Source organism: Martes martes (assembly GCF_963455335.1).
Source record: "Martes martes genome assembly, chromosome: 6".
In the NCBI taxonomy this organism is placed as follows: domain Eukaryota; kingdom Metazoa; phylum Chordata; class Mammalia; order Carnivora; family Mustelidae; genus Martes; species Martes martes.
In genome coordinates, this window is record NC_137893.1 from 116,763,310 (window position 1) to 116,780,848 (window position 17,539).

Here is a 17,539-nt window from a genome sequence, read left to right on the forward strand (position 1 = left end):
AATATTACTCAGCCATAAAAAAACAGTGAAATCCTGCCATTGGCGACAACATGGATGGACCCAAAGGTATAACGTTAAGTGAAATAAGTCCATCAGAGAAAGACAAATAACATACGATTTGACTTACATGTGGAATTTAAGAAACAAAACACATGAGCAAAGGAAAGAGAAAAGGAGACAAACCAAGAAACAGACTCTTGGGATGCCTGGGTGGCTCAGTCAGTTAAGCATCTGCCTTTGGCTCAGGTCATGATCCCAGAGTCCTGGGATGAAGCCCCACATCAGGCTCCCTGCTCAGTGGGGAGCCTGCTTCTCCCTCTGCCTGTCATTCCCCCTGCTTGTACTCTCTCTCAAATAAATAAATAAAATCCTGGAAGGAAGGAGGGAAGAAAGGAAGGAAGGAAGAAAGAAAGAGACTTTTAGCTGTAGAAAACAAACTGATGGGGGGGTGCCTGGGTGGCTCAGTCATTAAGCATCTGCCTTCAGCTCAGGTCATGATTCCAGGTTCCTAGGGTCCCCCTGCCTGCCGCCCACCTGCTCACATTGCTTGTGCACAGGCTGTCTCTGACAAATAAATAAAATCTTTAAAAAAAAAAAAAGTCTTTCCGGGGCGCCTGGGTGGCTCAGCCGGTTAAAGCCTCTGCCTTCGGCCCAGGTCATGATCCCAGGGTCCTGGGATCGAGCCCCGCATCGGGCTCTCTGCTCAGCGGGGAGCCTGCTTCCTCCTCTCTCTCTGCCTGCCTCTCTGCCTACTTATGATCTCTGCCTGTCAAATAAATAAATCAAATCTTTAAAAAAAAAAGTCTTTCCTTGTCTTTAATGATGCTTATCAAAAATTTTTTTATTTTTTTAAGATTTTATTTATTTATTTGTCAGAGAGAGAGAGCTCGCTCACAAGCAGGGGGGGCAGCAGGCAGAGGGAGAAGCAGACACCCCGCTGAGAAAGTAGACTGATACGGGACTCCATTCCAGGATAAGCCACCCAGGCATCCCTCAATTTTTTTTTTTTAAATGAGCAAACCAAAACAATCTTTTTTTAAAGAACAAAGTTAAGGGGTGCCTGGGTGGCTCAGTCATTAAGTGTCTGCCTTCAGCTCGGGTCCTGATCCCAGAGTCCTGGAATCAACCCCTCAGTCATGTTCCCTGCTCCGAGGGACGCCTGCTTCTCCCTCTCCCACTCCCCCTGCTTGTGTTCCCTCTCTCACTGTCTCTCTCTGTCAAATAAATACATAAAATCTTTAAAAAAAAAAAAAAAGAACAAAGTTTAAAAATGACCTGACTTCAAGACTTTCTGTGAAGCAACAGCCTCGAGGAAATGTGGTGTTGGTGTCAGGACAGACCTATAGAAAGAGAGGAGAGTCCAGAAGCAGATCCACAAATTATGGTCTATTGAGTTTCAGCAAAGGTGCCAACGTTGTTCAATGTGGAAAGAGTTGTCTTTTCAACAAATATATTGGAAGAACTAGATGTCCATTGGAAACAAAAAGAATCTCAATCCTTATACCACACACAAAACTTAATTTGAAATAGATCATAGATGTAAGCGTAAAAGTTAAAATGAGGAAACTTCTAAAGGAAAACATATCCTTGTGCCCTTCAGGTAGACAAAGATTTCTTAGAACACAAAAGCATGGTTGTTAAAACATTAATAAATTAGACTGTGAATAATTAATTCACGACTTTAAAACTTCTGGTCTTCAAAAGACCCTGTTAAGAAAATGAAAAGACAAAGCCACAGAGCAGGAGAAAATATTCATAACACCTGTATCTGAAAAAAGGACTGGCAACCAGATTATATAAGTAACTCCTGTAATTCAGTAATGAGGGGAAATGATCCAGGTTTAGAAACAGGCAAAAGACTGACCATACACTTAAAATGGTTATGATGGTAAGTTTTATGGATGCATATTTTACCGCAATTTTAAAATATCGTATTGGGCAAAAGATTCTATTTATTTGTTTGTTTATTTATTTATTTTAAGATTTTATTTATTTAAATGGGAGAGAGGGCATGCATGTGAGAGGGTAGGGGCAGAGGGGGAGGAAGAATCTGAGCAGACTCTGCACTGAGTGGGAAATCCAATGTGGGGCTCGATCCCATGACCGTGAGATTATGACCTGAGCTGACACCAAGAGTTGGACACTTACCTAACTGAGCTGCCCAGGTGCCCCAGGGACAAAATTTTTTTTTTAATATTTTATGTATTTATTTGATAGAGATAGCACAAGCAGGGGGACTGGCAGAGGAAGTGGGAGAAGCAGGCTCCCCACTGAGCAGGGAGCCCAATGCAGAGCTCAATCCCAGCACCCTGGGATCATGACCTGAGCCGAAGGCAGACGGTTAACCGACTGAACCACCCAGGCGCCCCTCATGTAAATTTTAACACACACCTCCTATGCAACCTAGCAATCCCACTCCTGGGGTATTTACCCAAGAGAATGGAGGCATATGTCCATACGAAAACCTGTATACTAATGTTCACAGCAGATTTATTTACGATAGCGACACTGCTAAACCCAGATGTCCGTCAAAAGCAGAACGCATAAGTGCATAGATATGTGTAGAATATCCCATATGATTTCAAGCATACAAAATTTTAGAAAAGGGAAATTTAATCTGTAGTGACAAAGCAGAGAAGTACTTGCCTGGGCCCTGTGAGGCCCAGAGGGACACAAGGGAAGTTTTGGGTGATGCAAATGTCCTTATGTCATGATTGGTGGTTACATGACTGCATATATTTGTCAAAACTCATCAAACTGCACACTTAAAATTGGTGAATATTCTTGGATATAAATTATACCTCCATAAAGTTAATTTTTAAACTGGGTGAGACTGAATTCCAGTGTCTAGAGATGCACACATAGGGGATAACCCTCTATGGCAGTGAATACTATGAGTCCAGCTGGTGGGCAATGTGGGAAGGAACCAGGGGTTGTACCTGGGATCGGGGAAGGAGGGGCTTCTGGATGGGGCGGGGCATCGCAAAGTTCTAGTTCTTTTTTTTTTTTTAAACATTTTATTTATTTGACAAAGATCACAAGGTGGCAGAGAGGCAGGCAGAGAGAGGGGGAAGCAGGCTCCCCACTGAGCAGAGAGTCCAATGCAGGGCTTGATCCCAGGACCCTGGGATCATGACCTGAGCTGAAGGCAGGGGCTTAACCCACTGAGTCACCCAGGCGCCCCTAAAGTTCTAGTTCTTGACCCAGATGGTAGTTACAAGGGCAATTGCCTTATAAAAATTCACAAAGCTATACCTTTCTTTTCTTTCTTCTTTTTTAAAGTTTTCATTTATTTATTTGAGAGACCGAGAGAGCACAAGCAGGGGGAAGAGGCAGAGGAAGAGGGAGAGGTAGGCTCCCTGCTGAGCAGCGAGCCCCATATGGGGTTTGATCCAGGACCCTGGGATCATGACCTGTGTCAAAGGCAGACACTTAACTTACTGAGCCACCCAGTTGCCCCTATACCTTTATTTTCTGTGGTTTCCTATAATGAAATAGTAAAGGATAAATTTTTAAAAATTTGAGATGATACATTGCTTGAGTGCTCGCCATGTGCAAGACACTGTTCCAAATGCATCGCTTGTGTGAACTCTTATAATCCTTCCCACAACTCCACAAGGTTGGTACTACTGTTATTTCCAGAAGAGAGACGAGGAAACTGAAGCACAGAGAGGCTAAGAGATTGGCCCAAGGCCCCACAGGGACAGTGGTAGAGCTGAGATTTGCAGCAGTCTGAGTAGGAGTCTGTGCTCTCCACTAAAAGGTGGAGAGAGAGTTTCCAGCCAGGGCCAGGAGAGGAAACCCAAGAGGAGCGTGGCTACCTTGCTTGATCTGGTAGACTGTGCTGAGGAAGGAAACTCAGGAGGGAGAAGATATTGAGCTAGGAATTTCTTTTCTGTTTTTTTGTTTTTTGTTTTTTTCAGATTTTAGTTATTTATTTGACAGAGAGAGAGAGAGCACAAGCAGGGGTAGTGGGAGAGGGAGAAGCGGGCTCCTTGCTGAGCAGAGAGCCCGATATGGGACTCAATCCTAGGACCCTGGGACCATGACCCGAGCCCAAGTCAGATGCTTAACCATCTGAGCCACCCAGGCGCCCTGAACTAGGAGTTTCAAAACCAAAATGCCCCATAAGCTTCCTTTATTAAGAAGTCTTTACTGAGCCCCTCCTGTGTGCCAGGCACTGGCCCGGGCTGCTCAGCCACTGCGCACTCTGCTGGCAAGAAAATCCTGCCCTTATGGACCTGACATTCCCAAACTTCCCAAGCATCAGTTGTCCCAGCTGTAAACAGGTATTCAAAAATGTAATTAGGCAGTTAAAAAGAAGACAAGGGAGTATGAGAAATGTTCAGAGGTTTGCAGGTGACAAGAGATGAACACGACCTTGACAGCAACGTGGCTCATCTCCGGACTAGCAACAGCAAGAGCAGGATTGCAAGACAACAGATCCAGCAGACTGTAAAAATGGGGCATTCCTTGACCTCTGCCTACCGCCCATGTCCACCGGAAGCCTCAACACTGATCATTATCAAATAACTCGGGGGAATAATCATGGCCACTCCAAGCAGGTCAGAAGAGCTGCCCCAAACAATGACAGGCAAAGCGGTGACAGTCACTGAAGGAGAGGTTGTCTCTAATACAGTTTGCTCACGTGGAGGGGATGGTCAGGCTCCATTCAGAGGCTACTGAGCTAAGAGAAATCCCACCGTCAGCGCCCGAAGAGGGTGACGCCCACATGCATGCATGTACGCGTGTGTGTGTGTGTGCGCGCCCAGGAATGTATCAGCAGCCATCTACCTACATACCACAAACTCACATATGCTGCGCGAGCTATAAATGAAAATTCGCAGCACAGATGGCTCTTTTGAGGAGGTTTCTTCAGGAGTGGGAGGAAGTACCAGGCTACAGGATTAGAAAGCTATTCTGGATGTGGTGAAGGGAGATGTGGGGAACCGGTGAGGCCCAAGGTGTCTGCCAGGGACATGTGATTCCCTGCTGTTACAGCCCCAGGGGGCGGGGGGCTCACCTTACCTGGGCTGTGAAAGGGTGTGTCCACGCTGTTCCCTGAGACTCCCAAATAGAGGCCACCCTGCTGGCCATTGGGGGCACTGCTCCCCAAGCCTTCCTCCATTCTTGGCGCTTTTCTACGAATTCCTAGGAAAGGCTCCGGAACCTCCGGAACCTACGAATTCCTACGAAAGGCTCTGGAACTGCAACTAGGAAATCTTTACAAGCCATGGTTTTACTCCTTTCCGACCTGGAGCTCCCCGGCGCCCCAGGAACCCAGACCCTGACTTCCATCCTCTGCAAGAGCTCTTGAGAGTTTACAGATTCTTCCAAGTTGGTGGTTCTCAAGGTCAGCAGCTTTAGAAATTGCTGCTGCCCGACACCCATGTCCACCGGAAGACGTGGGTAGAACATTCTCAGCAGTTTTATTAAAAGTGGCCAAACACTGGAAACAACTTAGATGTCCACCAACTAGCAAACAGATAAACAACTTGTGATATGTCTATACAATGCACATCACCTGGCAACAAAAAGCAACAAATGGCTGATCCCAATAACGTGGATTCTCACAGACCTGATTAATGATGGGGGTGGGCTGAGCCAGACACAAGCAGGTACATCAGCCACACCATCAGTGAAGATAGCTGGACCTGGGAGTGGGCGTGGGGCGTTGACTGGAGACTTTGGGGTTTGGCCATACTCCATCTCTTGATCCTCTGGATCCAGATGGTCATTAACATGGGCTCACATACACACACATATAAAAATACATTGAGTTGGAAGCTTAAGGGTTGTACACTTAACTGTACATACATTACACAGCGAGAAAAATGGAAAAATAAAATATGCTGGGGCTCCACTCCCAGAGCGGCGGACTAAATTGGTCTGGGGTGTGTGGCCTGGATGAATGGATTTTTAAAAACCTCCCAAGGGATTCTAACTGGGAACGAGGGTGAGACTAAATCCCGGAAGAGCCAGAGCCCCTTCTCTAGCTGCACCGAGTTCTGGGCTCTGGCTCCCTGCCCTTGGTCAGAGGAAAAAAAAAAAAAAAAAACCCACTGCAGAGGGGCAGACTAAGGCAGAGGTCAGACACTGGTTCCATCACTTCTTACTTCTGTGATCTAAAAGAAACATCTATTTCTCTAAGCTTCAGTTTTGGGTTTTTTTTTTAAGGTCTTATTTATTTATTTGAGAGAGAGAGCGTGCACAAGCAGGCGGAATGGAAGACGGAGAGGGAGAAGCAGACTCACTGCTGAGCGGGGGCCCAATGCAGGGCTCAATCCTAGGATCCTGGGCTCATGACCTGAGCCGAAGTCAGATGCTTAACTGACTGAGCCACCCAGGTTCTTTGGGGCTTCTGTGTTTTTAACGAGTGGCAGGTGTCATACTTGTACCGTAGGCACCGTATAGCATTGGAATGGTAAAAATGGTGTTGATCTTTACAAAGTTAATCTTAAATCATACATCTGATCATGTCACTACTTCTTTTTTTTTTTAACATTTTATTTTAAGTAATCTCTACCCCCAATGTGGAGCTGGAACTTAGAACCTTGAGATCAAGAGTCAAATGCTCTACGGACTGAGCCAACCAGGCACTCCCTGTCACTACTTCTTGAAACCTGTGGCTTTTCATTAACTCCTTCCTGAGGCCACTCACGCCTGTCCCAGTGTGCCTTCCTTGTTCACCAGGTCCTAGCCATGCTGGCTGCCTTTCAATTCAAGCACTCCTCTGCAGCAGAGCCTTTCGCAGGAGCCTGAAACCAGCCTGTTCTCAACCCACGCTCAACTCCTCCATAGGTTTCAATCTTCTCACTCCCCATTACTCTCTGTCTCCCTGATCACTTTCGTCATAGCTCCCAGCACGTAACAGAGGTATGTGATGCTTGGCATGGGATCCATGTATGTTACTGCTCCCACCCTTGCCCCACACCCGGGCGCAGCACTAGGGGCTCAGTGCCGAACTGCTGAATGGAATTCAAGTGAACCCAAGGAGAAGTGTTCCGGAAGTCAGAGAATATTATTCGTCCTTCCCTCCTCAGTAACCTCTAATCTTCCCTTCTCGATAACCTCTAATCTTTTCTGCTTCCCATGAGGTTGCTATTTATTCTGGAAACATTCATTAAGTATACCTATCGTGTGAGACATTGTGCTCACGGCTGGAGAGGATGCTGAGAGGGAAAAGCCTGGTCCTTGCCCAGCAGACGGCTCTATCCAGGGAAGGAGACACCCACAGCAATGCCATCCATGTGCTTTCCCAGCTCATCGAAGGGTGAGATGGGAAGTTCTGTGAGGTCCCTCCTCATCCTCTTATCCCTCCACACCCTCTCTAGATGATCTCAGATCCTTAACGACATCTTAGATGATTCCCTCACCTAATCTAACCCAGCTTTCTCCCATAGGACAAATTCTGAGCTCTTAATCTAAAATTATACTGGGGTTGAATCACTATACTGCATATCTGAAACTAATATAATACTGTGTGTTAACTAACTGGAATTAAAATAAAAACCTGAAAAATCAAAAATAAAATAAGATTTTACTGGTATTTTCACCAGTGGGTCTCATAGGCACAAATGCAACAAAATCTAAAACTGAATTAATCTCTCCTAACAATTTAGTGGTTATTTCAGAGAAACAGAAGCTTAGCTTATTGAGGAAATGAGGTTGAGAGGGCAGCTAACCCTTTGGAGGGAAAACATTTTCGCTAGAAAACATTGCAGGAGGCTTGGGGCGCCTGGGTGGCTCAGTGGGTTGAAGCCTCTGCCCTTGGCTCAGGTCATGATCTCTGGGATCGAGCCCCACATCAGGCTCTCTGCTCAGCCAGGGGCCTGCTTCCCCCTACCCCTCTGCCTGCCTCTCTGCCTACTTGTGATCTCTCTCTGTGTCAAATAAATAAATAAAATCTTAAACAAACAAACATTGCAAGAGGCTAAAAGATCTGAACATAATGTCACAAAAAAGAGTGAATATTTTTGCAGGTGACAAGGGAGTCATTGAGGGGTTTAAGCAAGGGAATGACACGGATATGTGGGGTTTTTTGTTTGTGGGAATGGATATGTTTTTATGTAATCCAACTTGGGATTTGATGAGCTTGATGAATCTGAAGTGCGTCACCTTCTAATAATTCTGGAAAGTATTCTGAGGGTCTCTTTCTTACATTCTCTATTATATCCCTATGAGACGTCACTTAGACATATAGGAGACTTTCTCTAACCTTCAGACCTCTTAACCTTTCTTTCAAATATCCCATCTCTTTTAATCTCTGGACTGCATTTGTGAATTTTTTTCATTTCTATCTTCCATTTCACTGAAACGTGTGGAAAGTATTTATTCTTCAAGCATGTCAAATCTATTGTTTATTCTTTTTAAATTAAGTTTTAAATTTCAATCATTTTTATTTTCACATCTGGAAGTTTTACTGTATGTTTTCAAATCTTGACCAGTCCTTAGATTACGTTGCTCCTTGTCTGTATGTTCACGATTCTTTCTGAAAAACTACTGTAAACATGTTACGAGTATTCATTTTTTTAATTTTGGTAAAATTAAAAATTTTAATTAAAATTAAAATTTGGTAAAATTTAAAATTACATAACATGAAATCTACTATCTTAACCATTTTTTAAAAGATGCATTTATTTATTTGAGAGAGAGAAAATGTGTGAACAGGGGGATAGGCAGAGAGAGAGAGAAAATCTTCAGGCATACTCCAGGCTGAGCGAGGAGCCCAACTTCTGGCTTGATCCCAAGACCCTGAGATCATGACCTGAGCTGAAATCAAGAGTTGGACACCCAAACAACTGAGCCACCCACGTGTCTCTTAGCCATTATTAAGGATACAGTTTCAGTAGTATTAATTCACATTTTTTTGTGCAACCAAGCTCCAGAACTCTTTCCATCTTGCAAAATTGACAAATATTTCTTTTTTTTAATAAGATTTCATTTATTTTTTTGACAAAGATCACAAGCAGGCAGAGAGGCAGGCGGGGGGGTGGGAAGCAGGCTCCCCACTGAGCAGAGAGCCCAATGTGGGGTTCACTCCCAGGATCCTGGGATCATGACCAGAGCCTAAGGCAGAGGCTTTAACCTACTGAGCCATCCAGGCACCCCCAAATATTTCTTTTTAAATAATAAGACCACAAAAAAATACTTGAAAAAACTAGGTGAATATTTATATAATCTTGAGATGCTGAGTGACTTTTCAAACATTGTACCAAAGTCTGAAACCATAAAGACTTGGATATAAAGAAATGTGAAACTTCCACTTCAAAATATCATGAAAATCAAAACAAATGAAAAAATGGGGTAAATTCTCGAAAAAGTATGTGACAAAGGATTAACAGCTTTCATAAGTAAAAAGTGATTTCAAATCAATAGGAAAAAACTTTCAAGAGGAAAACTGATGGTGGAAATGAACCATTAATAAAAGAAGGAATACAAATGCTGATCTGCAGAAATAGTCAAGGAAAGTGAATTAAAAGAGCAATTAAATTAATATTTCTTATCTATCGGACTGACAAAAAATGAATAAGAATATTATCCAATCCCAGCAAGATTAATAGGAACGTAAGCCTTGTTAGTTACTGCTGCCTAGAATGAAATTGATAATGCCTTCCTGGAAATCAGTGCAGACTGTGTCAAAAATGTACAAATGTGTGCTTTTTTACTCAACAATTACAACTTCCAGGAACGTATTCTAACGAAAATATTGGACAATTGTGTACGTATGTGTGTGGTATTATTACTGATAATAGTGAAGGTTATTAAAAATATATATCCAGTCATAGGGTGTTGGTTAAACTATCCTCCAGTGGACTACTGTCATTACAATTTTAGATATTAACTAACATGAAAAGATTCATGATGTATTATTAAGTGGAAAAACACAGGTCACCAACCACATCTTACATAACATAGGTATGTATTTTTGTCAAATACATACATATATTTGCTTGGGTGCGTTTTAGTTTGGAAAAACATATACCAAAATGTGAATGGCCATTATCTTTAGCTTACAGGATTCTGTTTCATTCTTTTATTTTTGTTACTGTTCCGTCTATATATTCTCTCCCCGCTCAAAAAACATCTATTACTTCCATGATAATGTTAATTTGTCGATAAGAAATAAAGTAGCGTGCCTGTCCCAGCATAAAAGTAACCATGCTCCGAACAAGCACGCAGGCTCACAGGTCCCAGCGGCGGCTCCCACGTGCTGCGTCTCGTCCGGGAGGTCAGGGTCCGCCTCCGCCCCCGAGCCAGCCCCTTTTAGGCACCGCCGAGGCCACCCCAGGCAGCCCGCGGGTCCTCGCGGGGGGCGGAGCACGGCAGCCCGGAAGAGACGCCGCGCCGCGTCGCGCATGCCCTTTCCTTTCCAGCTCCGGCCCCGGACGTAGCAGCAGCAGAGGTGAGCTTCTCCGCGGTCCGATTTCCATCGGCGTCCATCCTGGCTCTCCAGCTGTCGTAGTCGCTGCTCGTCCCCGGCGTCGGGGCGGGGGAGCCACTATGGCTCCCCACGCGCCCATTTCTGAATAGAGGGGCCGGGGCGCACTTCGGGGGGGGGGCGGTGGGGAGCTGGTAGAAGATTGGCGGCCGGTTGGCGGAGGTCGAGGAGGGGAGGCTTGAAACCCTGGTGCCGCGGCGACTCTTCTGGCGAGGTTAGAGAGACTGCGACCCCCTTGCCCGCCTTTCTTTCGATACGGAGTCCCTCACCACGGGCCGCCTCCTGGTTTGGCCCTGGAGCTCTGGTTTGGAGGAAAGAGTGGTAGGGGATGAGGGTGCAAAGGCCTTGGCCCTTTGGTTTGGGGTCAGCGGCCTGTCACGAAGGGCCCTCCTCCAGGCCCTCCTTGCGTCCTTGTCCCTGGAAGTATTCCGCGCTATGTACAGTTGCTGATGTTTCCCCAAATAGTCCGGGAATACAGGGTTTGCTGCCCCCCGCCCCTACGTTATATTTTTGTGGGTGTGAGAGTAAAGTCTGTAGCGAGCAGTAACCCTACTCCTGTTTTGCTCAAACATCATGGCAACTTTTTCCTCTAGCGTGTTTGGGAAGTGGAGGAGGGTAACCGGGGGCTTTCAGTTTTGCAGGGTTTGAAGTTCTCCCTGCAAGTTTATCACGGTGTGGTTTGAGGTTCCTGCCCCTTGGACTGGGATTCCCTGGGGGTTGTTCTGGGGTCCTGAACTTGGTTGCTGGGCCCTGGCTTCGTTGCTCAGAAATGTTCTTGATGATGTGCTTCCTTCCAGATGTTGATGCCCAAGAAGAACCGAATTGCCATTTATGAACTCCTTTTCAAGGAGGGAGTGATGGTGGCCAAGAAGGATGTCCACATGCCCAAACACCCTGAGTTGGCAGACAAGAACGTGCCCAATCTTCACGTCATGAAGGCCATGCAGGTAGCCTGGGGGCTGCTCGAGTGGGGTGCAGATGGAGGGATTTTCCACTAAATGTTCGAGGCGCATTCCAAGGAGAGGTCAGGACAGCCAGAGCTGCTTGCTGCCTTGAAGGGCGCTGAGGTAGATACACCATGAAAATTCGTCTATGCAATTTAGCTTCCTTTTGCGCCAAGCTTCTAGATTGAAGCCTCTGGTTCTGTCTTGACAGTTGTGTTCTGTCTTCCAGTCTCTCAAATCACGAGGCTACGTAAAGGAACAGTTTGCCTGGAGACATTTCTACTGGTACCTTACCAACGAGGGTATCCAGTATCTGCGTGATTACCTCCACCTGCCCCCTGAGATTGTGCCTGCCACTCTGCGCCGCAGCCGTCCTGAGACTGGCAGACCACGGCCCAAAGGTATGTTGCCCGTGTAAAGGCCTGCTCTGAAGTTGCTCCTTCTCTGGGGGAGTGTATATGAAACTTGGGAGGGGATCAGACAGAAGAGGTCTTACCGTACACCACTGGTGTCCACTTTAGAGGGGGCTCTGGCTTGCAGGACCTGGGCCAAGTCCTGGAACCTTTGTCCCCTGGCATGAGACTTGTCATGGAACCGCGATCAGGTCAGGTTTTGGGGGATGCCATTAAACTGAACATAGTTTGCGTCCTGGCACCTATGGTTGAACATTGAGTAACTCTTACAGAACAGAGCAAAGCTGTTTACCACATGTGAAAGAGATGGAGAGTGTTCTAGAGTTTCTTGGCAATGAGAGCAAAAACAAAAGTCAGATAGGGGAGGACGGATGTGTATATGGTTGTAGCGTGAAAGGATGTGCTTGTGGGGGGATGAATTACATTCTGGCTCGAGATCATGGTTGGCTCACAGTTGCAGTTTGTCAAGGTTATGGTTCTCTTTCTTTAGGTTCTGAAAGAACTTGTCACAGGAATTTTGTGGGAGCAGCAGTTTGTGGGCTTGGGTGATGAGGTGCAGAGAGTCCTAAAAACAGATCACCAGACTGCCCAGATTCCCCTGGAGAGGGGCTTGGTAGCGCTCAGGAATTTGTATTTTTTTATGACTGCTTCCTGGGGGGGATTCTGGTGGTTGGGTGGGATTATGTATCTGTAGAGCAAAGGTTCTCCACTACGTCTTAGAATCCCGGGGTGGGGGAGGTTCCATTGTCTGGACCCCACGGATTCTGATTTGGCTGGCATAGATGGGACCTGGCATTTATTTATTTTAGTCACTCACTACAGGTTCAATCTAACTTCTCATACTTAAAAAAAATATAGTTGACCTTTGGAACAACTTAGGGGTTAGGGCGCCTGTGATGTCATTGTCCCCATTCCCACCACCCATTGTCCAAAATCCATGTGTAACTTGATTTTTTGAAAACTATTAATAGCCTACTGTTGACCAGAAGTCTTACTGATAAGAAATAGTTGATTGATATTTTTAAAATAAAGAAGAGAACATTAAGAAAATAATCAACATATTTACTGTACTACTATACTCTTACTCATCGAAAAAGGGATTGTGAACCCATGCAGTTCAAACCTGTGATATTCAAGATAACTACAATCTATATTCTAATCATGTGGACTTGAAGGAAAGTTCCATGGTAACTAGGTGGAGAAGGTACCAGATTAAACTTCCAGTGTTCATGAGAGTATCTTAAAAGTAGCTTTTAAATCTGCCGTCATACATATCCCACAATCTAGTGAGGTTTGAAGAAGCCCAGGGCAACTAAGGACTCTTGGTGGCCTCTGTATTTACACCCTGACTACTGGAAGTGGGGCTTTCAGCTTATGGTACCTCCTTTCCTGTTTGCCCAGGAGACTTTCCACTTAAGAGATTGGTCAAGTTCAAAATTTTGGCTATTCATATGTTTGTAGAAACGGTTGGATGGCTTAATTTGCCAAGTAATTGGAAAATGTGTGTCTGTGTTGAGAAATGTAATAGAAAAAAGTGATCCTTTTGCAGATAGGTGGCATTTTACTTGTGAGTGTTCTAGGCTTTGGAGAAGCCAGTGTCAGTGATGACAAAATTTCTAGCTGATAGCTCTGGGTCCAAGAGTTCTGTCCCCTTTAACCCATCATAACCAAGTTGTTTCCACTTTTCTTGTCCTGAAGGGCACAGAGTCTGCACATTGCCCTACATTCACATGTGGTTTAATTTGTATAGGTCTGGAGGGAGAGCGACCTGCAAGACTCACACGAGGGGAAGCTGACAGAGACACCTACAGACGAAGCGCTGTGCCCCGTGAGTGATGCGTCCTCTCTGTCGGGGGCATTGGGGAAGAGTCCTTGGATTCTTGGGCACCCTGGTTGGGGCTCAGCCCTTGAAAGTGCCAAGGTGACCAGGAAAGATTCTTGGTCTCAATCTTTAGGTCCTCTTTAGCTGGAGTCCTTTATGTTTCTTGCCTTGTTGCAGGGGTTTGACGGGTGGGGTTAGGACAAAAGCCCGCTTCATTGGGGATAACAAACGAGTTCTGTTGAAGACCTCTAACTAGAGCAAAATTGAAAACTTTCAAGAAAGCGATATGCTTTTCTTAGTTTTGTAGTTGGGTTCCTGTGTCACAGACTTGAGGGCGCCCACTTAAGTTATCCCTGTCATTTTCTTAAAAAATAGTTTTAAGCAGAAAAAAAATGTTCGTTTTTGAACAGCAGGTGTTTGCATTGGCTTGGAATAACCGATGTTTGTTCATTCAGATAATACACATACGTTGAGTGTCTGACTTGCCAGGCTCTGTTCTGGGAGCCAGAGACAGTGTGCATAACAGACAAAAGATTTTTCTCATTGAAATTGCGTTTTAGTAGTAGGAAACTAGTAAGCAGAAAGGACTGTCTGGTATGTCCATGGCATGGGTGCTACAGGGAAAAATTCAAGCAGGGGGATCAATGGTGCAGTTTTCAAGGAAAGCTGCAGAAATATGATTTAATAAGCAAACACCTGAAGGAAGGAGTCAGCCGGTGGCTCCCTGGGGGATGAGCATGAAGGCACATGGCTTTCTGAACCAGAAGGCAGCCGGAGAGTCAGATGAGGATGTAGGTCTCATAGCTCTGTGGGCCATGGTAGGGCTTGGGATTTATTTTATTTATTTATTTTTTAAAGGATTTTATTTATTTATTTGTCAGATTGCACATGCAGGGGGAGCAGCAGGCAGAGGGGGATGTAGACTCCCTGCTGAGCAGGGAACCTGATGTGGGACTCCATCCCAGGACCCCGGGATCATGACCTGAGCCAAAGGCGGACACTTAACTGACTGAGCCACCCTGAGTGACTTAACCATCCCAGGGCTTGGGACTTTTTTTTTAATAGTCCATATCTTTGTTGAGAGGCAGTTGATTATGATATGAAAACAAAGTATGAAGGGGAATTTGCTTTTTCTTTTTTTTTTTTCTTTTTTTCGATTTTATTTATTTATTTGACAGAGAGATCACAAGTAGGCAGAGAGAGGTTGGGCGGGGAGCAGGCTCCCTGCTGAGCAAAGAGCCCAATGCGGGGCTCGATCCCAGGACCCCGGGATCATGACCTGAGCCGAAGGCAGAGGCTTGAACCCACTGAGCCACCCAAGTGCCCCATGAAGGGGAATTTTCATTAACTTCTTTACTCTTGCCTATCTCTGGTCATGGTTGCTAATTGTTGAAACATGAAATAGAAGTGAGCACTTGACTTGAATATGTTACTGAATAATAAGAATTTTTCCAACAAACAGGCTCTCAGTTCAGAGGAAGCTAATGGTTGCTCCTACTAGAGGTCACACCATGTGGGGAATCAGTCAGGGAGTAGTTCTCCAGAGGATACGAGGTTGGGCCTGAGCCTCAGGGGTCTCCAGGTTGAGGTGGTATGAGAGCAGCCTGAACAAAAGTAGAGTTGGGGACATGATAGCTTGGGTGGCAGGACAGTGAGGGGCAAGAGCCTAATGATGGATGTGGTCTGGAATGGGCCAACGAGAGACCCAATTGAGATATTACTGAGACTACGCCCCCTGATGGTGCTGTCCCCATCCACACCCCGCGTGAACCATAACATTTCCTAGTGGCCACACCTAAGACAAGTGGAAAGTAGTTTACAGCAATAATTTTTTAAATCCAGTATGATTTATTGTATTTTTTTTTAAGATTTTAAATGATAAACACCCAACATGGGACTCAAACCTACAACCCCAAGATCAAGAGTTGCATGCTCTACCAGCTGAGCCAGCCAGGCACACTAAATCCAGTATATTTTAAGATGTTATTTTTAACATGTAATCTGTATAAACATTAGTGAGATGTTTTGCATTCTCTTTAATCTTGACAACTTACATGTACGTTGCACACACCTCAGTTTGGACTAGTGGCCGCCATATAGGTCAGGGCAGCACTGGATCTTTCATCTTACTTGTTCTTTATCATGGTCATGCTGCTGGTTGGTTTTGCTTTTGTGGGCCTTTATCTCTTCTGTAAGCTTCTGTAAGCTAGATGCCGATCTGAAGCATGTAAGTAACTTGGTGGGAAGTGAGAGTCATCTTTGGCCATAGAGAGGGGCACATACCCCAGGCTTTGTGGTCTGGGCAGCCTTCCTGGAAGTGACAGTTTGGGCTGTGAGTTTGGAAGGATGATTTAAGGAAAGCTGCCCCAGGACAGGGAGGGGACAGAAGCAGTTCACAGGGTGTTCCCACCACTCCGTGTAACTTAACTTATACTTCCCGGGGTACATTTGCGGACATGGCTTCTGCAGAATCAGCCTGGAGACTTGTCTTCCCTTGGTCTGTAACAGATCATAACATATGATGACTCTGAATTGGTGTTTCTCCTTCCAGCTGGTGCCGACAAGAAAGCTGAGGCCGGGGCTGGGTCAGCAACTGAGTTCCAGTTCGTGAGTATCCCTGTTGGCTCTCCCTAGACAGTCATTGTTCTGGCCTTGGCCCTGGGGGCCTGCAAGTTCTGGGGATCCTATGCAGTGTGGTGGGTCCCACCCCTTGTTAAGGTGGATCCCCCCAAAAATAACATGAACTCTGAGTTTTTACATGAAGATATAGTATGTAAACTTTTGTGAATAGATATATTACTGAAATGAGTCTCCCAAATCAGTACTACATGTGGCATAGTGGTGGTTTCTTCATTAGTGAGCATCATAATTGTGGCTCCCTTATTTTCATGAACTAAGACTTAGGGTTAAGAACTACAGACTAGAGATTGAGTGAGTTCTAGAACCAAGATCGCTGGGATATTACTGAGACTACGCCCCCTGATGGTGCTGTCCCCATCCACACCCCGCGTGAACCATAACATTTCCTAGTGGCTGCACTGAAAGGGTCTTCATCTTCTTCAGATGACGTGATATTGGACACATCCCTGCTGTGCTTCCGTTTCCTCATCCTTAAAATAGGTGTTCCAATTGTGGTTGTGTCAGGTGCTTGTGAGATTAGGCAAAGTGCCCGGCACAGGGGCACTTTTGGAGCGACCGCTGTCCTGTGGCAGGTCACCATGGCACAAGTGTTCTCTGTGGCCTCGTTTGTGGGAAGGTGGTGTGTATGGCAGGCACAAGGTCTTGTCCTGTGCTGAGGGAATGTATGGGTGTGTGAACACTCCCTTGAGTGGGTATCCATATTCCCATTTTACAGATGTGGAAACTGGCCTGGGTGGTGAATGTGGCCTCATAGTAAGAGGCAGGGCTGAATTTACGGCCTGAACTCTTGAGCCTTACGTTTGGGGCCCTGTCCTGTGATAACGAGGTCTGCTGCTCAGCCTGCTACTAATGCTCATGCCGTCTGTTTTCTCTTGCAGAGAGGCGGATTTGGTCGTGGACGTGGTCAGCCACCTCAGTAAAGTTGGAGATTGTTTTGTGTTGAATAAATTTGTAGCCAGAAAAAAATTAATCTCGTTGTGTCCTATTTGGTTTGCATTATGTGGCCTGAACAGGAATGATCGAAGGATCACAATGTAAATGGGGCAAGACTGGACTGGGGTAAGGGGTCATCCCCATGCAGGGTGGCATCACATGTGGCTGTTTAGGGATGCAGTCCTAGCCCTGTGTTCCAGCACATGCTGTCCCACTGAGTGCTGTCCAGTGTGTTTGCTGTTCGGGGGCTAGTTGGAGAGCGGGGCATCTTCACTAGGCAGCCCCTGCTGGTGTAGCTCTGCAATGAGGGCATGTTGCTGCTCTGTTAACCCCAGAATTAAGTAGT

General features: G+C 45.6%; 1 protein-coding gene across 2 annotated transcripts; it reads left to right on the plus strand.

Moving 5' to 3' along the window:
• Positions 1-10,280: 10,280 nt before the first annotated feature.
• Positions 10,281-17,230, plus strand: LOC308344118 (small ribosomal subunit protein eS10). Of its 2 annotated transcripts, none has more exons than XM_080805548.1 (6): positions 10,281-10,405; positions 11,239-11,388; positions 11,615-11,786; positions 13,549-13,626; positions 16,172-16,227; positions 17,139-17,230. In XM_080805548.1, exons 2-6 carry the CDS (start codon positions 11,239-11,241, stop codon positions 17,178-17,180), a joined length of 498 nt encoding a protein of 165 aa, XP_080661674.1. In that variant the 5' UTR covers positions 10,281-10,405; the 3' UTR covers positions 17,181-17,230. The 2 variants fall into 2 exon arrangements, with proteins under 2 accessions (XP_080661674.1, XP_080661675.1); XM_080805549.1 differs by having other exon boundaries at positions 10,328-10,655.
• The last annotated feature ends 309 nt before the right edge of the window (positions 17,231-17,539 follow it).